We start from the raw sequence: 27,609 nt of genomic DNA on the forward strand, positions 1-27,609 counted from the left end.
AAAAACTGATAGCATTATCAGGTTATTTTTGTGCCTTTAATGCAAAATTTTATGTAGACTCACAGAACTCAAGGGTTTGGTAACTGGTCAACTTATAACATTAATACAAACATAAGAAAAAGTATATTTAAACTAAATATTTATATTTTGCAATTTAAAGGTACATCAGTCAAAACTAGACTTTGAGTTCCATCTGCTTTTCAGTGAAAAACTGAAAACTTTAAGCAGCTAACAAGAGAAAAGCTAAATAAAGTAGTACTTTATATAACGAAAAATCAGTCATTAAAAAGTATAAAGTTCTTAATTAACATTTCCATTAATGTTAATAGAAAAATACCTATTTTCAGTTTGATCTCTCCTGTATTTTCTTGAAACTATATGATGATCTCATTTGTGTTATTAAAAAAAAAAGAGGAAAAGAGAAAAAGGAAAGAAAATAAAAGGTACCTATAGAAGCATAGGTTTCTGGAATGTCATACAAAACTCGAGGTAACAGGCAGTAGTGATAAGACTGGGGAACCATTCTATTCAGTGCTCTTCTATTCTGCTGGAATTCCTTAATACGTGCATTTACCTATTTTCAAAAACTCTATCCACTCTCTTTTTTTTTTTTTTTTGAGACGGAGTCTCACTCTGTCACCCAGGCTGGAATACAGTGGCCAGATCTCGGCTCACTGCAACCTCCACCTCCCAGGTTTAAGCGATTCTCCTGCCTCAGCTTCCTGAGCAGCTGGGATTACAGGTGCCCGCCACCACGCTCGGCTTTTTTTTTTTTTTTTTTTTTTGAGATGGAGTTTCACTCTTGTCGCCCAGACTGGAGTGCAATGGCACGATCTCGGCTCACCACAACCTCTGCCTCCCAGGTTCAAGGATTCTCCTGCCTCAGCCTCCTTAATAGCTGGGATTACAGGCATGTGCCACCACGCCCGGCTAATTTTGTATTTTTAGTAGAGACGGGGTTTCTCCATGTTGGTCAGTCTGGTCTCAAACTCCTGACCTCAGGCGATCTGCCTGCCTCAACCTCCCAAAGTGCTGGGATTACAGGTGTGAGCCACCGCGCCCGGCCATGCTCATCTAATTTTTATATTCTTAATAGAGATGGGGTTTCCTCATGTTGGCCAGGCTGGTCTCGAACTCTTGACCTTGTGATCCACCTGCCTCGGCCTCCCAAAGTGCTGGGATTACAGGCGTGAGCCACCATTCCCAGCCCTATCCACTCTCCTTTAAAATGCAAGAGATCTATATCACAGAAAGATTTCTAAGACATAATGGGTAGGAAAAACATGAATCAATGAATACACAATCCCATGTACATTAATTATAATAATCACAAAAATGTATGTACTTATATATATACTGTAAAGATATTCCCTATGGAGAAAGGAGGGGAGACTGGGAAGGAAGGAAAAGGAAAACTTTTTTTGTGATTCTAAATAATTCTATATTGTTTGAATTTTTTTTTTCTTTTTTAAGAGAGTCTCACTCTGTTGTCCAGACTGAAGGGCAGTGGTACAATCACCTAGGATCAAGCATTCTGTCTTGCCTCAGCCTCCTGAGTATTTGGGACTACAGGTGCACACCAGGACACTCACCTAATTTTTTTGAGAGTGTAGAGATGGGGTCTCACTATGTTGCCCAGGATGGTCTCAACCTCCTGGGCTCAAGCTATCTTCCCACTTCAGCCTCCCAAAGTGTTAAGATTATAGGAATGAGCCACCACGCCCAGCCTGTTTGAATTTTTATTTTTATTTATGTATTTACTTTCCAGAGACAGAATCTCATGCTGTTGCCCAGGCTGGAGTGCAGTGGTATGATCTTAGCTCACTGCAAATTCTGCCTCCCTGGTTCCAGCAATTCTTGTGCCTCAGCCACCCAAGTAGCTGGGACTACAGGTACATACCACTATGCCTGGCTAATTTTTGTATTTTTAGTAGAGATGGAGTTTCATCATGTTGGCCAAGCTGGTCTTGAACTCCTGGCCTCAAGCAATTCACCACCTCAGCCTCCCAAAGTGCTAGGATTATAGGCGTGAGCCACCGCACACAGCGCAATAATTTTTTTTTTTTTTTAAAGACAGAGTCTCGCTCTGTCACCCAGGCTGGAGTGTAGTAGCATGATCTTGGCTCACTGCAACCTCCGCCTCCCAGGTTCAAGGGATTCACCTGCCTCAGTCTCTCAAGTAGCTGGGACTAAAGGCACATGCCACCATGCCTGGCTAGTTTTTTGCATTTTCAGTAGAGATGGGGTTTCACCATGTTAGCCAGGATGGTCTTGATCTCCTGACCTGGTGATCTGCCCACCTCAGCCTCCCAAAGTGCTAAAATTACAGGCGTGAGCCACCACGCCCAGCCAATATAATTTTTTTTTAATGTAAAAAGCCCACTGTGGTAGCATGAGCCTGTAATTCGAGCTACTCTGGAGGCCGAGGCAGGAGAATTGCTTCAGTCCAGGAGTTCAAGGCTACAGTGAGCCACAATCATGCCACTGCACTCCAGCCTGTGTAAGAATGAGACTGTCTGAAAAAAAATTTTTTTATATATATGCATATGGTTATACATATGCAAAAGGGTTAACAATGGCTGCCTCTAAGTGGTAAGATACAGGTAAAATTTTTTCCTGCTTTATACTTTGTACTACTTTTCTATAATTATATGTAACCATATAATTCATTATTCTTCAATTTTTTCTCCTTCCTGAAATCTTTACTTCTCCCGTCATTCTAAAAGTACTTAAACTGTTATATGTCTATTTCCTGGTTAGCACATCTATCGGTGTAGGTTATCTCTATTAGTTTGATCTCCAAAAATTGGGGGCAATTCCATTTAGATTGTTTCCTTTGTACATCTCTATAGAACAACTTTTTAAAAAGGTATCTATGGAAATAAAGCAAGAGAAACTAATCATACCTTAACTTAAATGAGATCTACAGAAATAGCATGCATATGCCAAGTTATATGGCTCTTAATTCAGTACAAAGAAGATCCTTTTGAACTAAAGTTTAGTTCAGGAAATAATCGGTGTATATCATCAAAAATACAAAGTAAAAAGCAGTTATCCTTATAAGATAGAAGGCAGATATCCTAAGAATTCAGAGAAAGGGAAGGGAAGAATTCAGAAGGTAAAAAAAGATTTTTAAAAATACTATTAGAACTTTTTTGGGGGGAAGTAATGTTAACAGGTAGGTCTTAGCCAGACACGATGGCTCATGCCTGTAATCCCAGCACTTCGGCAGGCTGAGGCAGGAGGATCACTTGAAGCCAGGAGTTCGAGACCAGACTGCGCAACAAAGCGAGACCCTGTCTCCACCAAAAATTGAAGAAAAAAATTAGCCAGGGGGCGCACATCTATAGTCCTTGCTACTCAGGAGGCTGAGGTGGGAAGAGCACCTGAACCCAGGAGTTCAAGGCTGCAGTGAGCTATGATTACACCACTGCACTCCAGCCTGAGTGACAGAGCACAACCCTGTTTCTTAAAAAAGTTCTAGTTCAGGCACGGTGGCTCACATCTGTAATTCCACCACTTTGGAAGATTGAGGCAAGAGAAATGCTTAAGCCCAAGAGCTCAAGACCAGCCTGGGTGACACGGCAAAACCCAGTCTCTACTAAAAACGGAAAAATTAGCCAGGTCCACGTGGTGGCACATGCCTGTAGTCCTAGCTACTCAGGAGGCTGAGGCAGGAGGAGCACTTCAGCCCGTGAGGCTGAGGTTGCAGTGAGCCAAGATCGCACCATTGCACTCTAGCCTGGGTGACAGAGTAAGACAATATCTCAAAAAAAAAAAAAAAAAAAAAACTAAGAAAGAAAGGAAAAAAGTTCTAACTTTTTCCTATAGAAACAAACATATCTATAATATTTAGCTTCTCAAACCAGTACATAGTTAGCACATAATGTACATTGGTATACTTTTTTCCTCTTTTTTAAAATTGATATATAACAGTTATACATATTAATACCTGTATACAATGTGTAATGATCAAATCGGGGTAACTGGGATATCCATCACATGAAGTATACTTCTAATAACTTAAACAATACTTAGTATTGCTTGAGAAAATTATACTTCAAATCTAAATATCTTATACTTTAGTCTGTAAGCCAGTGCTAGTAGAAATAGAATGGTTAGTCACATGTATAATTTTAAATTTTCTAGTGGTCACATTTAAAAATTTTAAAATAAAAATAACCCAATATATCACAAAATAATTTCATTTCAATACGTAATAAACATTTTAAAAATTGACATACTTTACTTACATTCTTCTTTAAAAAAAAAAAAAAATCCGCCGGTCATGGTGGCTCACGCCTGTAATCCCAGCACTTTGGGAGGCTGAGGCAGGCAGATCGCGAGGTCAGGAGATCGAGTACATGCTGGCTAACACAGTGAAACCCCGTCTCTACTAAAAATACAAATAATTAGCCAGGCGTGGTGGCACGCGCCTGTAGTCCCAGCTATTGGGGAGGCTGAGGCAGGAAAATCACCTGAACCCGGGAGGTGGAGGTTGCAGTGAGCTGAGATTGTGCCACTGCACTCCAGCCAGGGCAACAGAGCGAGACTGTCTCAAACAAAAAAAAAGAAAAAAAAATCCAATGTATATTTTACATTTATGTCTATCTTAATTCGGACTAATCACATTTCAAGTACTTAATAACCCATCTGGCCAAGTAATGGCTCCTGTTCTGGACAGCACAGCTCTAGCCACAGCAGCTAAGTGCCTGGGGTATTGAGTAGGCCACGCATGGGATATTTCATGCCATGGCAGGGGGACAGCTAAATGCAGTGAAGTGCAACAAACACGATTTAGATTTAACACTGCCTAAAAATACCAAGAACAGCAATGGCACAAATGCCACAACCAGTGATGTACAGCTGCCCTTTTATACCCCAAGGTTTCTACTATCTCCTACAAAATGTTTGTGCCATTTGTTTCCTTTGTGTCTATTTACTCTACAAAGTTATTGTTACATTATAGCTTCACTGTGCGCAAAGACTTACCCTAAGGAGGCAGGGCATGCTACCACAGTGGCCAATTTAAGGGAGAAAAGTCCAAGGGTCATCTCTCCCCTACTCATAACCCCCTAACAGCACAGCACCATCTCTAACATTACACACCTTCACTTTCTCCCACTTCTGTAATTCTGCTCACACTTTACCCATTTATCATACACATTTAAATGTGCAGAATTTGTTAATACTGAATTCTAGGGGGTTGGTTACAATGCCTCTTCAATTTCTACATTATTAAGAATGTAACTAATGAAACTTACAAGAAATACATTTTACTACTGTGAGCAAAAATGATAACATACAAAGTATTTTTATATGAATGTAAATTTAGGCTAATACAGGTTATTAATGTCAGATTTATGACTGCGCTCTTTCAATCATCCTCTTCACTAAAGGTGGGCATCCTACTGGCACAGAGACCAAACCCTGCCCTCCACCTGTTTTTGTAGATTTTTTGGGGAACACAACTATACCCGTATTTTTAGGTGTTGTCAATAACTGCTTTCTCACTACATTTGCACAGTTGGATAGGTACAAGAGACCCTATGGCCAAGCAAAGCCTGAAATACTGATTATCTGGCCCTTTGTGGAAAAAATTTGATGACCCCTCCTCTTTACCATTATTTCATAAGGAAAAGTCGCTGAGTTACAAGGGACTTTCTTAAGAACGCACCTGTAATATGAAGTCAACCAACACTCTGGTGAACAAACTGAGGAACAAAGTGCAACATACTATTAATTTGTTGGGTATTGGGAAAACTAAAAAACTAAAAACCTAGTAGGGGAAGATTAAATTGTGACATAAAAATCAGAAACTAGGCCGGGTGCCGTGACTCACACCTGTAATCCCAGCACTTTGGGAGGCCGAGGCGGGTGGATCACAAGTCAGGAGGTCAAGACCAGCATAGCCAAGATGGTGAAACTCCGTCTCTACTAAAAATTCAAAAATTAGCTGGGCACGGTGTCAGGAGCCTGTAATCCTAGCTACTCGGGAGGCTGAGGTGGGAGAATCGCTTGAACCAGGGTGGCAGAGGTTGCAGTGAGCCGAGATGGAGCCACTGCACTCCAGCCTGGGCGACACAGTGAGACTCCGTCTCAAAAAAAAAAAAACAGAAACAAAGTACAATTCAGATAAAAACAAAGTGTACTCTACTTAGGGGCCAAAACACACTCATTCTCTCTATGTATGTAAGTATGTATGTGTGTGTGTGTGTGTGTGTGTGTAATACATGTATATATATAATATATACGTATATATTATGTATACATATATAATATATACGTATATATTATGTATACATATATAATATATACGTATATATTATGTATATACATATATAATATATACGTATATATTATATACGTATATATTATATACGTATATATTATATACGTATATATATAATATATACGTATATATTATATATACGTATATAATATATACGTATATATTATATATACGTATATAATATATACGTATATATTATATATACGTATATATTATATATGTATATATAATATATACGTATATATTATATATGTATATATAATATATACGTATATATTATATATGTATATATATAATATATACGTATATATACTCGATCTCGGGAGATCGAGACCATCCTGGCTAACACGGTGAAACCCCGTCTCTACTAAAAATACAAAAAAATTAGCCAGGCTTGGTGGCATATGCCTGTAGTCCCAGCTGCTCGGGAGGCTGAGGCAGGAGAATGGCATGAACCTGGGAGGCGGAGCTTGCAGTGAGCCGAGATCTCATGACTGCACTCTAGCCTGGGTGGTAGGGCCAGACTCCGTCTCAAAATAAATAAATAAATAAATAAAATAAAATAACATAAAATCAGATAATTCTTAGCAAATGCCCCTAAAATGTAAGTGCACTCAATAAATATTATCAATTCTTATTGTTCAGGTACCACATGTGCAGAGAGATCCTAGAAGAATAACCAGTATGGTAGAGAAACAATGTCAGAAAAACTCATGTTTTCAAGAGAGAAAGTTAGACATTTGGAAGGGGAGCAGAAAGAGACAGAACTATCTCAAACATCTGAAGATATTTCTTCTTGTCAGCTCCTGAGGGCAAATGTAGGAAACAACAGAAATTCTAGGAAGAAAGAGTTTTTGAATCATTATTATAGGTAGTATGGGGCAAACAACAAGGCAGGTCCACAAGTTCTTAGGATGGTTTTCATTGTGTTTTGATGGATAACATATATTAGACTATCAGTGAACACACAAAATCCAATCAGGATGACCCAACTATAAAATTGTAGCAACTGCTTGTGGTAGACTGTTTGCAAAGAGGTCTAAAGGTGTGCAGGCTCCTTTGAAATATGACATTCATGCTCTTCTCACCAAGAGCTGGAGTCTATTTCATGACCTCTTGAATCTGGGCTGACCTTGTAATCTGTTTTGACCAAAATAATAAAGAAATGATATTGAGTGACTTCCATTCTCACCCTCTTGAAACTCTAAGACCACCATGTGAAACAGCCTCTTTCTGAGGTTGAAAGACCACACGGTAACTAAAACCATCCCAGCTGAGTTCCCAGACCTGTGACTGAGGCTTACTCCAACCTGCCTCAGCCTAGCCTCCAGCTGACTGCAGCTAAGTGAGTGAGCCCAGAGGAAACCAGCAGAAAACAAATTGGCAATCCACAGAATAGTGAGCAAATAAAATGGGTTGTTATTTTGAGCCACCAAGTTTTGGGGTAGGTTGTTACTACAACCTACAATATTGCAGTAACTGATCAATGTATTGTCTGAAGAAAAAATGTATTTAAAACATCTGAAACTAAGTACGTGTCTGCTAAGTAGACAAAAGATAAAATTCAAAAAGAAAAGCATTTAGGAATCTCTGCTATACCATCCAGGAAAAAAGGACTCATGGATCCAAGTATCAGGACAATACGGCAGGCTTATTCCTTAAAAAGGAGCTAAACATCTCATTTAAAGACACTAGCTAGGAAAATTATCCAACTTCCTTTGAAAACCCCATGCTCACCAAATAGCCTTTGATTATAACTAGATTTCACACATAACTGACCATTAGTATAGGAATTGGTCAGTATGAAAGACATTCTTCCCTACTATAAATTGATGATGTTCTGATATGTCCATTGAATACCTAGAGCTTAATCACTTGGGGTATAGTAAAAAATCAAATGTCTAAGCAGACAGTACAGAGTGGTATCTACACAAAGATCTAGGCAGCCAGTTTAAATTCCAGGCAATGCCCCTATTTTCTTAGTGCATACTTCAACAGATATTAGGAAGAATTTTCCATAATAAGCACTATGTGATAGTAAACAGTAAAAAGAGCATAAATGCTAGAATAATTGATGTTAGAGTCTAGCATTATCAGTTACTAGAAAAATAATTTTGGACACCGTAATCTTGGATTTACTCCCCACCCCAACTTCAGTTTCCTCACCTGTAAAAGGAGGCTGTTGAAAGGACTGACTTATTAACAAGAGAGAGCAGATGAACAATGAAAACAGGATGCCTTGTAAGCTAGTTAAACCTCTTCCAATGAAAAGCCAGTGTGAAACATAATTTGGACCACCTGTTAGTGATGTTGTGGAAGAGAGTTATACATTTTGTATTGAAGGCTGAACTCACTCAAAGATGGGAAATATATTCCAAGTGTCTACATGGCTAAAAAAAAAAGTTATTTTATTTATGAGATTAAGTCACTAGGTAATACAACAAATCATTTTCCTATCCCACAAGTCAAGAAATTCTGTATTCAGACCTGTTCCATTTTTTAACAATCCACAGCAAAAATAAACAAAATTGTTGTCGGCTAGCCAAAATTAAAGAATATTTTTATTTTTGTAGAAACAAGGTCTTACTATTTTGACCTGGCTGATCTCAAACTCTTGGCCTCAAGTGATCCTCCCACCTCAACCTCCCAAAATGTTTGGATTATAGGCATGAGCCACCGCACGCAGCCAGAATAAATCGTATTTAAGAGACTACATTATGCACCTTAGCTTACGCATTTGTCTGTAGTTGATGTGCTATTGAGTCTTCTTTACCTATGAAAAAGCAGGTCAATCAAGAGTTAGCAATTAGTTAAGGAGAATGTGGTAAGGAGCTTCTGCTACATAATCACTGAGGATGCATCCTGGCCAGTCACTGTCTCAAAGAGTTCAGGTTCTTGGAGAAGACAAAATGTGAGGCACAGGCCAAGTGCGGTGGCTCACGCCTGTAATCCCAACACTTTGGGAGGCCGAGGCAGGTGGATCACCTGAGGTCAGGAGATCCAGACCATTCTGGCCAACATGATGAAACCCCGTCTCTACTAAAAATACAAAAATTAGCTGGGCGTGGTGGCAGGCTCCTGTAATTCCAGCTACTCGGGAGGCTGAGGCAGAGAATGCTTGAACCCGGGAGGCAGAGGTTGCAGTGAGCCGAGATGGCACCACTGCACTCCAGCCTGGGCGACAGGGTGAGACTCCGTCTCAAAAAAAGAGCAGCCTGCAGAGGTTTCCGTCATAGTTTTTCCAGAGTTGTTCCAAAGGTCAGGTTACCATACTACAGACCACCATATCCACGTACCACAAATGCATTTTTGGAAAGATCTTTGTAATCATTTGCGAGAAACAGAAAGTAATTCAAAATGTAACATGATTAAATGGCAGTCTTCTTCCAATTTTGTCAAAATTATTTCCGTTCAGTCATAGAAACCTAAGAACATCAGCAATACTCCTTAATTCAGGGTAAATGGTCAAATACCTTTGCTCCCAAACCAGTAATCTCTCTGGGACTGCCTGTAATTTCCAAAAGCCCAAACACTTCAGCATAAGGGAAAAAACAAAAATTGAAAATAAAAACCTAGTTATTTAAAATGTTTAAATGCCCTAAGACTACAAAGGATACAATTCCTTAATATTAATGGAAGATAAGACTAGGCTTGGTGGTTCACGCCTATAATTCTAGCACTTTGGGAAACCAAGGCAGGCAGATCACTTGAACTCAGGAGTTCAAGACCAGCCTGGGCAACACGACGAAACCCCGTCTCTATGAAAATACAAAAATTAGCCAGAGTGGTGGCATGCACCTGCAATCCCAGCCACTCAGGAGGCTAAGGTGGTAAGGTGGGGGGGATTGTTTGAGCCCACGAGGTGGAGGCTGCAGTGAGCCAAGATTGTGCCACTGCACTCCAGCCTGGGCGACAGAGCGAGAACCTGTCTCAAAATAAGTAAATAAATAAAAATAATGGAAGACAGATAGTTCTGGAACGCGAAAAATCTGTATTTCAGCAATTCAGATTTCTCCATGGTTAGAATAATTCAGCTCAAGAACCAAAGTGCCTTAAGAGTGTTTAATTCACAAAGGATAACAGTCATATTCATCCTACCCTCTAAAAGTGAGAAAAGCCTCTTTAAAAGACTGCTTACGTGGAAGGAGAAAGCAGTTTGAAATTTAAGCCTATTTACTATTTTGTTGATACTCTTAGTTTTTTTTTATCATAATTGTTAGCAAGGCCTGTAGCTTTAAAATCCTAAAAAAAAAAAAAACCTTGTCCAATTACCTAATCCAAGTTCACTTAACTAGTTACGAGAACTCTATTTGAGTAACAAAACAAGTCTCTACAGGAGCAGAGCGAGACGTGCACTCCTACTTAAAAGTACTGTCTGACGAAAAGTACTCTACTTCTCTGGATATAACATGTTTAACGTGTAACCCTTTCTGTGGAGCTGAAGAAAAAGGTTTACTTAAAATAAATGCTCAAAGGAACTTTTCTAACCTCACTATTCATTTCTTAGGTACAGTTTGCCCAAAACCCTCCCTTGATCAAGCCCCCACTCAGAAAAGGTGCCTCCTTACACGCGACGTTACTTGGTTGCTATTACACTTGGTTTGCAAGCTACAAAGGGACTCCTTTTGAGTGCAGAGGATAAAGCATAAGAAAAAGAGAGGATCACCCTCTTCGAAGTGATTGATCAAGTCAGGTTCTCACTTAGAGATCCTGTTTAAACACAAGACGCTAAAACACACCCCCTTGCTCCGTGTCACAGGACTAGATCTCTTGGGATAAATTAAGCGACGGGCTGAAAATGTAGGAGCTGTAACTACACCAGCAGCTCCGCGTTCTTATCAAAACAATAGCGAGTGGCACATGTCAGGCAGCCCACATGCGCAGGCGGATAAAGCGGCGCCTGGCTGAGTCTGGAGTTGAACTTGTCTTAACCCCCTCCCCCAACACCCTCCACCGCGCTCCCGGCTATGCGAAAGTGAAAACGAGGGGCGCCCAAGGCCCTGCTTCTTCCCCCTTCCTCTTCCCCTTGCCCAGCCGCGACTTCTTCCTCACTGATCTCCCGGGGGCGGAGACGCTGAGTTCCCCGGAGACGAGAGTTAGTCACCAAGAAGAGGCGGTGACAGAGAGCGCGGCTCGCGTCGCACTCCGAGGCCTAGCAGCGCCGGACCGGAGGCCGCGGACGGAGGCTCTCGCGTCCCGCGCCCTCCACCCCTGGCCCGTAGGGACGCCCCCTCCTTCCCTTCTAGAGCGAGTCTCAACTCCGCTCCTCTCTCCCCTACCCCAGGCAGCTCCAACGTCAGACCCCACTCCCGACTGAGAAAACGAAGCCCAGCCCAGTCGTTTCCTGCCCGCCGGGGCAGGAATTCCCTTCCCCGGCCCAGGGACTGCGGCCCCACGTCGCTGACCCTAGCGGGGATCCCCTCGGCCGCCGGGAGGGGATCCCGGAACTGGCCCCGGAGTGCGCGTGTGGCCGCGGCGGGGAGGGGCGAGGCGGGGAGTTTCCGCCGCCCCGCGGCCAGGAGGGCGGGAGGGCGACAGCAGCGGCTAGGAGCGGTCCCCGAGGCCGGCCAGGGACCCCAGCCTCCTCCGCCACTACCAACCCGCGTTCCCCACGCGCGCCGCCGCCAGTTGGCCCCGCGCGTTCTCCAGGTAGAGGCCAGGAGGCAGAGAACCGCGGGCCCGGGGGCCACCCGTCACTTTCAAGTCGCCCCGCCAGAAGCCCAGGGCGAGGAAAAGGAGAGAGACAAAAGGGCGCTGCGGGGGGAGTCCCCACACCCCCCGCGGCCCCGCACACGGCCCGGCTCTTACTCGTAGTGGCGGAAGATCTCGTTGGTGACTTTACAGTAGAAAACTTCCTCGTCGGGCCGCAGGTCCGCGGGCGGCTTCTGTCTCACAAACGGCTTTCGGTGTAGCAGCGGCATCTCCCGTCCGCCCGCGGGCTCGCCTGGACCCTCGGCCGCCCGCGCCGGCCCCGCTTCCCTATCAAAATTGGAGGGAAAGGAAAGCCGGTAAGGTGGGGAGCCCTCGGCGGCAGCGTGGGCCGGTCCGCGCGCTGGGAGAAGCTCGGCTGCCTTTTGTGTGACTGACGCGCCGCGGCCGCTACCGGAGCCGAGTTCGTTCCTGCCGCTGCCCGGGTGTCGAGCGAGCGGAGCCGCCGCCGCCCCTGCCCCCCGAGCGCGCCCTACCTCCTCTCGGCCTGCCGCCGCCTCACAATGGGGCAGGACGCCCCGCCGCGGGGGGCAGTGCGGGAGCGGCGGCGGCCCCCTCCCCCAGCGCCGGCTCCTCGCCCGCCGCCGCCGCCAGGCTCACAACGTGCTCGGCGCGCAGCTGGCCGGCCGGCCAGCCCAACGCCGCCAGAGCGCTCGCCGCGGGCGGACCCCGGAGCTGCTCCGCTTTGTTCCCGGCTCGCCTCCACTTCCCGGCCGGCGCCGGCCGGCTCCCGAGCGACCCTCACCTGCGATCACGCCGACTGCCACTTGTCCACCTTCTCCACTACAAAGGCAACGAGGGGAGACCCCGTCCTCCCAGGGGACCGCCTCTCTCCGGCCCCGCCGCGCCCCTGGCTGCCGCTTCTCCCGCTGCCACTGCCCGACTCCGCGCGGAGAATTGCGTCCCACCGCCACTTCCCCGCCTCTCGGAGCTCCTGGGAAGTTTCTGATCTACTTTCGGCTCTGAAGGAGGAAGAGCTGTTGGGAGGAGCTTTTCACTCCTCGCTTCTACCTTTTTATTGGCTACTCGATGACTTTTACAGCCTGTCACTGATACAGGAAGAGACAGCGGAGAGCCTGGGAGAACTACATTATTAATTAATGGAGCAACCCCTCGTGAAGATTCAGAAGCATCCTCCATGTTTGAGATTATCAGCCAAAAGATCTAGGGAAAGCGCTGGGGGTTCATAAACACATGGCTAACAAAGTAAAGCCTTCAAGTCTGGCACAGACGCTTGACTACACGATGGGAAAAGGGATTCCAATTACGATTTAACTTGTATTTTAAAGATGAGAAAAGAAATGAATAAGAAAATTTGTTGCTATTTTTCTTCTTCCAAATTAGAATCTATATCTCTAAAAATACTTTGCATGTTTAGTAAACATCCATCTTGAACAGAAGATACCTTGACATCAGTTCTATTTAATACTTATGGCAATTAAGAGATTTAGAGAGCAGAGGAAAAGACCAAAAAACAGTATGTGTTACAAAGTGTCATCATGCTTGTAGGACCCCAGCATTCTTGAAACTAACGCACCTTTAACAAGTAATATTTACACTGCTGTAAATATTTGCAAAGTATCAATGTTTAATTCACTTAGAATTTTAAGGATTATAGATTTACTAGCGAAAATTCCCCTAAAGCAACTTTCCCATATCAGTAACTTTTATTTAGGGAAACAAGTTTAATGTACATAATACATGTGACCTTGGAATTCAATAGAATTTTCGAAACTAGAAGTAACTCAGAACGTTCACTAGATGTGTTTTAAAGTCTTTTTTGATACTGTCCTTAACATTTGCTTATTTGCAAATTAATATGTAAGAATGAGTCTAAAAGTAAGTTTTAGGAATGGTTATTCGACAAAGATGTTATTCCTATTACCAATACTGCGAAATGATAATTACAGAAACAATGTGGGATCCGTTTTATAACTTCAAATTTAAGTTCCTTTGTACTTCGGAGCAGAAAATGTAAGAAATCAAAATCAAGAGTTAGTATTTTTTATCTTTCAGGCTGGCTTTAACTGTTCATACACCTAGCAAAATAAACATTTGTGAAAGGCGTTATTCTTTGGGTGTTTTAAATTTCATTAATACTATTAATGCACCTTACTGTACAGAAGTCACAGAAGTTTGGAAATGCTCCTGTAAGTAGTAAGTATATACTTTAGTATCGGTAAACTCTTCAAATAAGAGTTTACAGATTTAATTTTTTTTTTTTTTTTTTTTTTTTTTTTTTTTTTTTGAGACAGAGTCTCACTCTGTCCCCCAGGCTGGAGTGCGGTGGCACGATCTCGGCTTACTGCAACCTCTACCTCCTGAGTTCAAGCGATTCTCCTGCCTCAGCCTCCCAAGTAGCTGGGATTACAGGCGCACACCACCACGTCCAGCTAATTTTTGTATTTTCAGTAGAGACGGGGTTTCACCATGTTGGCCAGGGTGGTCTCAAACTCCCGATCTCAGGTGATCCGCCAGCCTTGGCCTCCCAAAGTGCTGGGATTACAGGCGTGAGCTACCGCGCCCGGCCAAGATTTGGTGTTTTAAACCTGTCTCCAACTAGTATACTGAGTGACAAGTTAGAATTCTCTGCCTAGAAAGTATTTATTGGGCCGGGCGCGGTGGCTCATGCCTGTAATCCCAACACTTTGGGAGGCCAAGGCGGCCGGATCATGAGGTTAGGAGGTTGAGACCATGCTGGCCAACATGGTGAAACCCTGTCTCCACTAAAAGTAAAAAATTAGCTGGGCATGGCGCTGGGTGCCTGTAATCCCAGCTGCTCGGGAGGCTGAGGCAGGAGGCGGAGGTTGTCCTGAGCCGAGATGGCGCCACTGCGCTCCAGCCTGGGCGACAGAGACTCCGTCTCAAAAAAAAAAGTATTTATTGATCTACCAGGTGAAAAATTTAGAGCCCACAAAGGTAAACTCAAAAGGGGGATTGGGAAAATGGATAATTTTCAAGCTATATTGAAGCATCACCCTCACAACTCAAAATCCCAATTTAACAATTAAGCTAAATAAAGATGAAATTCTTTCTGAATACGTCAGTATTTATATTTATTAGATCTTACTGTTCAATAAGTCATTCAAATCATGATCAAAAGTCGTTATTTTATTATTAAATACAAATATTTAAGTTGGGTTTTTTCTTATACTAGCTTAAAATTTTATTCTATTCCATCAAAAGCTATCATGCTCAGTTTTCTCACGATCATACTCAAATTTCAATACTATCGTAACTTATTTCTCTGAATTATATACATATGGTTTATTTTAATGATTTGTGGCATTTAATGAATGTTATACAGTTGTTCATTGTTATTTCAGAACAATGTAAGTTTAGAAAATTATAATTAACATGTTCAAAAGTTTAGTTTTAATGTGTTTATAATACTCAAATGAATAGACTACCTAAACTACCTCATGAAATAACATTTAAAGTATTCTACACATTCACAACTAAAAGCTTACCTAATTTATGATCTATTTCTGTATTTTGGTATCATGATTTCTTCCCTGCTTTGTTAATTACTACTTCTTGGCTTTTGAGAATAAAAAGCTCATTGCTGTATTCAGAAAGTAGTTAAAGGATACTGTCATAACATAGGACTTTGTGTAAAAAATTTTTTTTGGAAATATTGTCAAGGAAACAAAGCTAAAGTGGCACAAAAAAAGAGAAAGCAATGATATTAAAATTATTTAATTTTTAACAATTTAATTAAACATTTGTCAAGCTCCTTTTGTGTGCCAAGACACTGTACTAGCTCATGTAAGGGATACAATGTAAATAAATGTATCCTGGCTTCAAAAAATGTATAATCTTATAGGAAAGAGACAATGCAAATACAACCAATACAAGAATTATGTGAATCCTGATGATCACGAGTAATATAATGCAAAAAGAGAAGTAGAAAAGATTAGAATAAAATGTAGAAGGAAGACCCCAGGATCGGTCCTAAATGAAGTCATCTACAGGGCATGATTTGAAGGGCAACAGAGAACTCATGCTCCAACATATCCTCACCAGTCTCAAGCGACAACCCCGTCGATCTCCATTAGTCGTCCTTCAGCATGAAGACACGTAAAATGGGAATATTCTAGTTAGGCAGAACATATATTAATCTAATACTATCAAGACATAGTTTGATTAAAATATCAATTTTGAGACACATACTGCCTTAGAAGTAAAGACAAAACAAGACTATGGGCCAGGCGAAGTGACTCACACCTGTAATGCCAGCACTTTGGGAGGCCAAGGCAGGTGGATGAGGTCAGGAGTTCAAGACCAGCCTGACCAACATGGTGAAACCCTGTCTCTACTAAAAATACAAAATTAGCTGGGCATGGTGGCACACGCCTGTAATTCCAGCTACTTGGGAGGCTGAGGCAGGAGAATCACTTGAACCCAGGAGGCAGAGGTTGCAGTGAGCCAAGATCATGCCATTGCACTCCGGTTTGAGCAACAAGAGCAAAATTCCATCAAAGGAAAAAAAAAGACTGGAATTTTAAGTTTTATTATTTATTTATTTTTGAGACAGTCTCTTGCCCTGTCGCCCAGGCTGGGGTGCAGTGGCACGATCTCAGCTCATGCAACCTCTGCCTCCTGCGTTCAAGTGATTCTCCTGCCTCAGCCTCCCGAGTAGCCGGGATTACAGGTGCCTGCCACCATACCCAGCTAATTTTTGTATTTTAGGTAGAGACGGGGTTTCCCCATGTTGGCCAGGCTGGTCTCGAACTCCTGACTTCAGGTCACTCGCCTTGGCCTCCCAAAGTGCTGGGATTACAGGCATGAGCCACCGCACCTGGCCCGGAATATAAATTTTTAAAGTTTGAGGCCAGGCGTGGTGGTTCATGCCTGTAATCCCAGCACTTTGGGATGCCGAGGCGGGTGGATCACGAGGTCAGGAGTTCGAGACCATCCTGGCTAACATGGTGAAACCCCGTCTCTAATAAAAATACAAAAAATTAGCCAGGCATGGTGGCAGGCGCCTGTAGTCCCAGCTACTCGGGAGGCTGAGGCAGGAGAATGGTGTGAACCCAGGAGGCGGAGCTTGCAGTGAGCCAATATCCAGCCACTGCACCCCCGCCTGGGCGACAGAGTGAGACTCTGTCTCAAAAAAAAAGAAAGAAAGAAAAAAGTTTGAACTAGAACAATTTTCCTGCAGCTTCTATTAATATTGACTGATTAACTTAAGAAAGGCTTTATACTTAGGTGGTTTAGTGAGACAGTAATCACTTACACCTGAAAGAAACCTTTGGAACCTCTGTTAATTCTTCCATTTTGCACCTGAGGAAATTGAAGCTGAGGAACCAGAATCCAGGCCTCCTGAGTCTCCTTGTCCAGTCAGTGTCTTTAGACCACACTGCTCTTTCTTTGGATTCAATAATAGCTAATTTTCTTATATACCCTACTCCCACCCCATTAATGAGCTAAAATACCATTATACATCCTTCCTAAAGTGCTCATATAGGGATAAGCTATATTACTGATGATTAGAAATAATTATTTTTGTTGCAGCTGTGTCCTTAACATTAAAAAATAAAAAGTAAAGAAATAATTATTTTTGAGAATCATCCAGGAAAGCAATGGGGTAATAAAAGTCATAGGCCGGGTGAGGCTGCTCATGCCTGTAATCCCAGCACTTTGGGAGGCTGGGGCGGGCAGATCACCTGAGGTCAGGAGTTCAAGACAAGCCTGGCCAACGTGGTGAAACCCCGTCTCTACTAAAAGTACAAAAATTGGCTGGGCGTGGTGGTGTGCGCCTGTAATCCCAGCTACTCGGGAAGCTGAGGCAGGAGAATCGTATGAACCTGGAAGGTGAAGGTTGCAATGAGCTGAGATCATGCCGTTGCACTCCAGCCTGGGGACAGAGTGAGACTCCGTCTCAAAAAAAAAAAAAAAAAAAAAAAAAACATAAATTTCTCTAATTGGACAGCTGACATGAGACCTATCTCCATGCTTCCATTAACACATCTAACAGATAGAAAATTTCATTTCCCTTACCTCTCAGCAATATTATAAAAGTACTTACAGTATAGCTGCCCAAGCTTTTCTGAGAAAGATGCCTTACAAATATATACAAGGAACATCTTTAGTTTTGCAATTCCTTTTCTCACATATCTCTAACATTTGTCTCAAGTCTTCTATGTTCTTTATAATGTCTTTCTAATGAATTCATGGCATTTTACCCATAAAAGATTTCTATATACAGTACTGTTATTTAGAAGCAATGTGTTTTCCTTTATATCTGAAACCAGTGGCCTAGTGTTAGAATAGTGGTTCTAGAACTTGGCTGCCCATTGGAAACACCTGAAGGGTTTTTGAAAAATACTGGTGCTTGGGCCATATCCAGGCCCCAGGTCTCTGGGAAAGAGACCCAGGCATTGGGAGTTTAAAAATCTACTCAGGTAATTTAATGGACTGCCAAGGCTGAGAATTATTACTGTGCTCGGACTGTTGATGTTGAAGTGGTAATGTGGGCAAATTGGGAATTCATCTTTTTATTCAACCCCTTCTGATTAGAGTCATGAATTATGGGATGGTAGTTAAAGTTGAGAGAGTAGTCTATGGTCATCATCTTTATCACAGTAATACTTTACATTTAATGACTGTTTCCAGCTTGTCAAGGATTGTGCTAAGGGCTTTAAGGGAATCATCTCATCTCATGCAATTTTCACCTCAAACTAAGAAGTACTTATCACCATTTTACAGATGAAGCCAGTGAGGCTCTGAGACGTTAATTAAGTAGCATGCCCCAAACCATACAGTTCAGAAACAGGAAGGCCTAAATTCCAATCTTATCAACTCCAGAATCCAAGCTTCTTACTACTATTCTATATTTCCATAGGACTGACTTGCTAACCTAGCTCAGATATAAACTGAAACAGGGAACTCAGTACTATCCACTGAACAATTTAGAACTTGTAATGATTAAGAAGGTTTGTTAATCATAAAAGTACTAACGAAAACCATGGAAGATTTTTTTAAAAATTATCTCAAAAGAAGGAAAGCCTACTTATAAGAGAAAATACACAATATATAATTCTACAAAATAAAAATTTAGGCTGGGCACAGTGGCTCATGCCTATAATCCCAGTATTTTGGGAGGCCGAGGCAGGTGGATCACTTGAGCACAGGAGTTCAAGAACAGCCTGGGCAACATGGTGAAATCCCATCTCTACTGAAATACAAAAATTAGCCAGGTATGGTGGCACATGCCTGTGGTCCCAGCTACTCAGGAGTCTGAGGTGGGAGGATCATTTGGGCCCAGGAGGTTGAGGCTGCAGTGAGCCAAGATCTCACCACTGCACTCCAGCCTGGGCAACAGAGTGAGACCCTGTCTCAAAAATAAAATAATAAATAAAGTTCCGCATATAAAAGTTAACACAGGTCAGGCACAGTGGCTCACACCTGTAACCCCAGCACTTTGGGAGGCCGAGGCAGGTGGATCACCTGAGGTCAGGAGTTCAAAATCAGCCTAGCCAGCATGGCAAAAACCTGTCTCTACTAAAAATACAAAAATTAGCCAGGCTTGGTGGTGGGCTCCTGTAATCCCAATTACTCAGGGAGACTGAGGCATGAGAATCGCTTAAACCTGGGAGGCAGAGGTTGCAGTGAGCCGAGATCATGTCACTGCACTCCAGCCTGGGCAACAGAGCAAGACTCCATCTCAAAAAACAACAACAACAAAAACAACGAAAAAAAGCTACCACAAAGTTGAAAGACAATAGCAAATTGGGGAAAAAAATCTTTGCAACTCGCTGACAAAGGGCTAATTTCCCTAATATATAAAGAGCTCCCATAAATAATAATAATAAATCACAATAACCCAACATAAACAGAAAAGGAAGCACAAATGGCTTTTCAAACATAAAAAACACTTTGGGAGGCTGAGGTGGAGAGATCACTTGAGGTCAGGAGTTTGAGACCAGCCTGGCCAATGTGTCGAAACCCCGTCTCTACTAAAAATACAAAAATTAGCCAGGCGTGGTGGCGTAGGTCTGTAGTACCAGCTACTTGGGAGGTTGAGGGTGGAAAATCGCTTGAAACCGGGAGGTGGAGGTTGCAGTGAGCTGAGATTGCACCACTGCACTCCGGCCTGAGAGACAGAATGAGACCCTGCCTTAAAAATAAAAATAAAAGATATTCACTAACAAGACAAGTATAAATTAAACCTACACTGTGAGGCCGGGTATGGTGGCTCACACCTGTAATCCCAGCACTTTGGGAGGCCAAGGCAGGTGGATCACAAGGTCAGGAGTTTGAGACCAGCCTGGCCAGAATGGCAAAACCCTGTCTCTACTAAAAATACAAAAATGAGCTGGGCATGGTGGCACACGCCTGTAGTCCCAGCTACTCAGGAGGCTGAGGCAGGAGAATCACTTGACCCTGGGAGGTGGAGGTTGCAGTGAGCCGAGATCGCACCACTACACTCCAGCCTGGGTGACAGAGCAAGATTCCATCTCAAAAAAAAGAAAAGAAAAAGAAAGAAGTAAAATAAAAACACACACAAGGTACAGAAAAGTGTGTATGTTGTTTAAAAAATATTATAATATATATTTGCCTGATACATAAAATACATCTGGAAGGATATGTAAGAAAATAACACACTGGTTGCCTCTGAGAAAGGGGTGGCTAGGAGACAAGGATGAAAGGGAAACTTTTCAGCTGGGCATGGTGGCTCACACCTGCAATCCCAGCACTTTGGGAGGCCGAGGCGGGTGGATCACGAGGTCAGGAGTTTGAGACCAGCCTGACCAACATAGTGAAACCCCCTCTCTACTAAAAATACATATTAGCCAAGATTGCACCACTGCACTCCAGTCTGGGTGACAGAGCGAGACTTTGTCTCAAAAAAAAAAAAAAAAGAAAGGGAAACCTTTCACTGTTGAAAGATGAATAAAAAATTTAAAGATACAGAGGTTAGAAGGTAAAGAGGCAAGTCAGGACAGATAGCTGATGTAATAAAATCTTTCACTTCACAATCAGAAATATAAAGTTTAGAACTGCAAATAGAAAGTAAAAAATGTCTGTGTTAAATATTTTACAGGGCCTACCATAGTGTCTTTCCCAAGATAGGAGTTCAATACATATCTGTTGGATGGATGAATGGTTACATGGATATATAAAACACAAATTTAACTTGATTATAGTGAGAGAAATAGAGTCAGATAACTGCTTTCATCTTAACCTGGAAATAGAATTGAGATTACACATTTCTCAAAAATTCTATCTAGATCACCTACGTTTATAGTTATTTACCAACTTACAAAATAAATCATACTATGTTCAACCAGAGAGATTTTTTGTTGTTTTTAAAAATAAGACATATAAGGAATAATCAGACATAAAAACCGTTTGACTCCAATAACTTACAATGTGCTTTAAAAGAAGAGTCCTCACATTGCACTGCCTGTATCCACAGACTACCTGGCCATTATGGAAGGAGAGGTAGAACTAAGACAAAATTCAGAACCCAGGTCTGAAAGTATTTTTGCTAAATTCTAACCTAAGAGTTCCTGACAAAACGTGCTAATGCTATAGGTTCCTATAAAATTAAAACATTTAGGATTTTCTCCTTTTTATTTTTGTTGCCATCATCACACCTGGAAGCCAGGAATCATAATAACCGCTCTATTTTCTCTAATTCAAATGTTTGGACTGGGTGTGGTGGTTCACGCCTATAATCCTAACATTTTGGGAGGCCAAGGTCAGAGGATTGCTTGAGGCCAGGAGTTCAAGGCCAGCTTGTGCAACAAAGCGAGACTCCATCACTAACTCAAAAAAAAGAAAAAAAAAAAGTTTGTGTTGAAACACCGTCTCATTTCCTTACCACAACTGAAATTTCTTTTTTTTAGCTGAAAAAAAGATCATTTCATTTCAAGCTACCAGTAAACTGTTTCATCAATCACTTCTCAGCATGTAGACGCCACATTCATGGCCCCTGGAAGCCAGTTTATCTACCAGAATAAGCATCTTGCCCAATTCAAGTACAAAAACCAAATTTCTCTATACTAAACACCTTTCTTTTTCCCATTTCTTTCCTTTTCTTTTCTTTTCTTTCTTTTTTTTTTTGAGATAGAGTCTCGTTCTGTTGCCCAGGCTGGAGTGCAGTGGCGTGATCTCGGCTCACTGCAACCTCCGCCTCCCGGGTTCAAGTGATTCTCCTGCCTCAGCCTCCTGAGCAGCTGGGATTACAGCTGTGTGCCACCATGACTGACTAATTTTTGTATTTTTAGTAGAGACGGGGTTTCACCTTGTTGGTCAGGCTGGTCTCCAACTCCTGACCTCGTGATCCGCCCTCCTTGGCCTCCCAAAGTGCTGGGATTACAGGCATGAGGCACCACGCCCGGCCCCTCTTTTTCCCATTTCAAACTCTCCTCTTAAAATAAGGACTTCACAGTCAGTTCCAGTGTAGCAGGCAGAATAACAGCCTTCAGAGATGTCCACATCCTAATACCCATAACCTGTGAATATGTTATCTTATATGGCAAAAGAAACTTGCAGATGTGATTAAGCTTAAGAACTTTAAGGCCGGGCGCGGTGGCTCACGCCTGTAATCCCAGCACTTTGGGAGGCCGAGGCGGGCAGATCATGAGGTCAGGAGATCAAGACCATCCTGGGCAACATGGTGAAACCGCATCTCTACTAAAAATACAAAGGCTGGGCACGGTGGCTCACGCCTGTAATCCCAGCACTTTGGGAGGCTGAGGCAGGTGGATCACGAGGTCAGGAATTCGAGACCATCCTGGCCAACATGGTGAAACACCGTCTCTACTAAAAATACAAAAATTAGCTGGGCATGGTGGTGGGCGCCTGTAATCCCAGCTACTTGGGAGGCTGAGGCAGGAGAATGGCTTGAACCCGGGAGGAGGAGGTTGCAGTGAGCAGACATTAAGCCACTGCACTCTAGCCTGGGCGACAGAGCAAGACTCTGTCTCAAATAAATAAATAAATAAATAAATAAAATTTTAAAAAAATACAAAAATTAGCTGGGCATTGTGGCACGTGCCTGTAATCCGAGCTACTCGGGAGGCTGAAGCAGGAGAATCACTTGAACCAGGGAGTCAGAGGTTGCAGTGAGCCGAGATCGTGCCACTGCACTCCAGCCTGGCAACACAGAGACTCTGTTTCAAAAAAAAAAGAAAGAAAGAAAAAAGAACTTTGAGAGAGAGAGAGTAGCCTGTATTACCCAGGTGGACCCAATCTAATCACATAAATCCTTGAAAGTGGAGAACATTTCCTGACTATGTTAGAGAGAGATGCGATGGTTGAAGCAAAGTCAGAGATGTGACATTGCTCCTTCTGAATGAGAAAGAGGGCCACACGCCAAGTCTCTAGAAGGTCTTCCAGCTTCTAGAGACCGCTTCAAGCTGCAAAAATTCATCTAGTCATTTCATAATACACTATTACCTTAGCCATATACAACCATAACATATATATAAAATTTGCATGTATATAGTAAGGAGATGATTATAAATGGACAAAGACTTTTTTCCTGATTGGATTCCATCTCCTCAGACCTCTTTAGGGAACTTGCTCCATCAGTCAGTTTTCCTCTAATATCAACCTCTCCTTCACCCCTAAGATCTCTGCCCTTAGACTGTAAACTAGTGTAGGTCCATTTCATTGGGGGGGGGAAAATTAAGTACAATCCTCAGCACTGTTTCTGTTCTCAACCAACATTTTAAAAAGGAAATCTGTATTCTTTATTTCTCCTTATTTTCCAGCTCACTATAGCCTTTCTACTCCCTACACTCCCCTGAAGCTGCTTTTGATTCTGACCCCCTAATTGACAAATCCAAAGAACTCTTCTCCAGGAAAGAGTCCACCTTACTCACTCAATCTGTTCCTTGGCATCCTCTCCTACCTTGGTCTCTGTGATACAAATTTTCCTGATTCTCCTCCTACCTCCCTGAGCTGTTCTGAGTCTCCTTGGCATCACCTCTTCTCCCTCAATCTATTCTCTAAAGCCTGGCATTTCCCAGCTTCCTCCCATCCATTCTCTTCTCTTGTCATTCCTCAGGGAGGCCTTCCCTAAATCAACATCTCTTCCTCACAACATTAACTGCCTCCATTCTCATTGGAATATGAGCTCCTCTGGGGTCTTGTTCTTTCCTTGAGGACTCTGCCACAGTTCCTAGAAGATTTTTGAGATGATGAGTGACTCCCCAAACTGACATTTTATAAAGATTAATCTGGGAGGAAGTGGTGTGTAAGACTGACTGGACTGGGTAGTGCCTGGAGATAGGAACACTTGTTGAGAAGGCATAGAAGTACCAGCACGAAATGAAATGAAGCCTGAATTATTGCCTTGGCAATGGAAGGGAGGAAAAGTCAGGAGAAATATTTCAGAGGAAATATTTGGTGACATAATTTGATGATACACTAAGGAAGAGAGAGGAAAAGTCAGAGATGATTCAAAGGTTTCAGGCTTGGGAGACCAGAAAGATAATAACATCATGAACAGAAATGGGGTAACAAGGTATTAAATTAGGTTTGGGAGGGAGATGAAGCATTCAGTTTTAGATATGAAGCATCAAATCAGACCTGCCCTGCAGGCAGTTGGAAGACAAGGCTCTGAAATCAAAAGAGAAATCAGGCCGGGCGCGGTGGTTTATGCCTGTAGCACTTTAGGAGGCCAAAGTGGACAGATCGCCTGAGGTCAGGAGTTCGAGACCTGCCTGGCCAACACAGCAAAACCCCTCCTCTACTAAAAATACAAAAATTAGCTAGGTTTGATGGCACTCGCCTGTAATCCCAGCTACTTGGGAGGCTGAGGCAGGAGAATCACTTGAAGCAGGGAGGCGGAGGTTGCAGTGAGCCGAGATTGTGCCACTGCACTCCAGATTGGGTGACACAGCAAGACTGACTCAAACAACAACAAAAAACAAACAAACAAACAAAAAAAAACAAAGAGAAATCAAAATTCAGTCTATAGATTAGGGGATTGTTTCCAGAAATGTGATAACAAAATCTACTAGAGTTGATGGATATATAGTAGGTAATTATTTGCTGAACAAATACATTTCTTTATACTCTTCCCTCTATTCAGGCACCCAGCTCAAGTACCAAGACACTCAAGACCCCTCGTCGGCACTCCAGAATACCTCACTGAGCCACTGAGTAACCATCGGCATTTGTTTTCTCCGTTCCTTCTTCTGGGTTGATTATTGCTAGATATTACAAAAATATGCTCTCTAATCTTAGGGGCCTTTGCTGACACTCTAAACTCCTTTTACATCATCTCATATTGACATTCTGTTGAACGCCCTATAACAGGTTTTCCGAACTTCTTTTCATTTTTCTCAAGCCTCCAACCTGGCCTTCCTTTCTTAGCCTTACCTTTGCTCTCAGCAATCACCTTGCCTCCTAATTTATTTACAAAATCTGAGCCATTCTGAGAACTTCTGTTCTCAACCCAATTTTTTTTTTCACCACATCCCTTTTTCCTTCCCTATTGTTTCCTCCTCTCCAAGACTATATCTATGCCTTTGATCGTATTTGTTTCAACCCCTAGGAGCTTATTCCTTGACTTCCTTAATATCTCCTCCCTTTGGTTGCTCTTTTCTTTTGGCCTATTAACATATTCAAGCTTCCCTGATCTTCCAAAAATGTTTTTCCTTCACTTTGATTCCCTCAGATGTATCATCTTATCACTCTCCTTTTTTTATCACTGAGTAATATAAACTTTACAACTATGTGTAGTCTTGATTAGTAGTTCGAATTCTTGCTGTAACAGTGTTGTGTTGGTATGTTCTATATATTGTGTCAGAGTCTCCAAAATGTAAGTTTCTATAGGGCAGCAATCATCTGATAAATTAATCTTAAAATGTTTTCAGCTATGACTAATCAAATATTTGTACCATTTGGGATGCTGACTTTCAAGAAGCAACAAATAATCTAATACTACTTTGCCTTTATTTGTTTCCAAGGAATTGGAATTGTAAATGCACTTAGAGTTATCATATGATGATTATCTCTTAGTCATAAGTCAGGATTTTTCGCTCTATAACAATAGCAATTATACTCATTTAAGGCTGTAAGCAAGAATCTTGGGCAATTCCTATGGCAACAAACTTGAGTGTTAGCATGAGAAGTGGGCAGTCAAGTTTTAATTTAGAAAGTGCCAATAAGAACACCGCATTTTTCCATTATTAATTTAAATACAATCAATCTTACTTCACAAAATATATTTATGTTTTAGAACTTTCTAGCAGGAAACAGCAATGCCTTCCCCTCTGTACTCTACACATATACCTACATTTCTCCTTCAATCATAAAAAGCTACCTCATTCCACCATAGCTACCGTCTTAATTGTTAATGAAGTTAGAGAAAACACCAGAGGCCAGGCGCGGTGGTTCACGCCTGTAATCCCAGCACTTTGGGAGGCCCAGGCAGGCGGATCACGAGGTCAGGAGATTGAGACCATCCTGGATATCACGGTGAAACCCTGTCTCTACTAAAAATACAAAAAAATAGGCGGGCGTGGTGGCGGGCGCCTGTAGTCCCAGCTACTTGGGAGGCTGAGGCAGGAGAATGGCGTGAACGCGGGAGGCGGAATCTTGCAGTGAGCCGAGATCGCGCCACTGCACTCCAGTCTCTGGGCGACAGAGCGAGACTCTGTCTCAGAAAAAAAAAAAAAGAGAAAACACCAGAATGTGATGCCAGGTATTTGGATCTAAGAGCTAAAGAATGAAATATTTAAAACTTAAATGCATCTTTATAACCGACTTTTAGAAAAATTTATTTTTGGCTGGGCGTGGTGGCTCACGACAATAATCCCAGCCCTCTGGGAGGCCGAGGTGGGAGAATCATTTGAGGTCAGGAGTTTGAGACCAGCCTGGCCAACACAGCAAAACCCTGTCTCTACTAAAAATATAAAAATTAGCCGGGCTTGGTGGCAGGCGCCTGTAGCCCCAGCTACTCCGGAGGCTGAGGCATGAGAATCACTTGAACCCGGGAGGCAGAGGTTGCAATGAGCCAAGATCATGCTACTGTATTCCAGCCTGGGTGACAGAGCGAGACTCCGTCTAAAAAAAATACGAAAAACAAAAACAAAAACAAAAAAAACTTATTTTTGTGATTTTACAAAAACCAAGTATGTGTTATATCACAACAAATGAAGGTTCCACAACTAGAAAATTGCTGAAAATATTTAAAGATATTGTGATTTATAGTAAAGCAAATGTATTCCTTACGTATAAAAATTAAATGAAAAAAATCACAGAGCAACTTTGCCAATCACTAAATTTAAGAACAAGAAAGTCATAGTGGCTCAGATTAAAAATCTGACAAGCCACAGTGGCTTGTTCCTGTAATCCCAGCACCTTGGAAGGCCAAGGTAGGTGGATTGCTTGAGCCTGGGAGTTGAAGCCCAGCCTAGGCAACATGGCGGAACCCCATCTCTACTGAAAATACAAAGATTAACTGGGCATGATGGCGAGTACCTGTAGGCCCAGCTTACTTGGGAAGCTGAGGTGGAAGGATCACCTGAGTCTAGAAGGTCGAGGCTGCAGTGAGCCATGATCAAACCACTGCAGTCCAGTCTGGATGACAGACTGAGACCCTCTCTCAAAAAAAAAAAAAAAAAAAGTCTATGTCCCAA

General features: G+C 42.4%; 2 protein-coding genes across 8 annotated transcripts in view; one reads left to right on the top strand and one right to left on the bottom strand.

Annotated features, from left to right (window-relative positions):
- BAZ1A (bromodomain adjacent to zinc finger domain 1A) overlaps positions 1-27,609 on the bottom strand; it is a 223,060-nt gene that overhangs the window by 108,424 nt on the left and 87,027 nt on the right. For 6 of the 7 annotated variants that reach the window (XR_004666142.4, XM_034937427.4, XM_063596184.1 and 3 more), the window contains one exon: positions 12,101-12,271. Coding sequence is in view for 6 of the 7 variants with exons in the window: in XM_034937427.4 (XP_034793318.1) it covers positions 12,101-12,213 (113 nt within the window). In the remaining variant the exon portion in view is untranslated. Of the gene's footprint in view, positions 1-9,015; positions 9,066-11,571; positions 11,742-12,100; positions 12,272-27,609 lie in introns of those variants that run through there. The other variant, XM_063596187.1, reaches the window with a different exon arrangement.
- On the top strand, positions 12,265-16,528 carry LOC130540772 (basic proline-rich protein-like). The gene has a single exon (XM_057299685.2). It carries the CDS (start codon positions 12,505-12,507, stop codon positions 13,096-13,098), a length of 594 nt encoding a protein of 197 aa, XP_057155668.1. The 5' UTR covers positions 12,265-12,504; the 3' UTR covers positions 13,099-16,528.

Source organism: Pan paniscus, chromosome 15 (genome assembly GCF_029289425.2).
Source record: "Pan paniscus chromosome 15, NHGRI_mPanPan1-v2.0_pri, whole genome shotgun sequence".
NCBI classification, from domain to species: domain Eukaryota; kingdom Metazoa; phylum Chordata; class Mammalia; order Primates; family Hominidae; genus Pan; species Pan paniscus.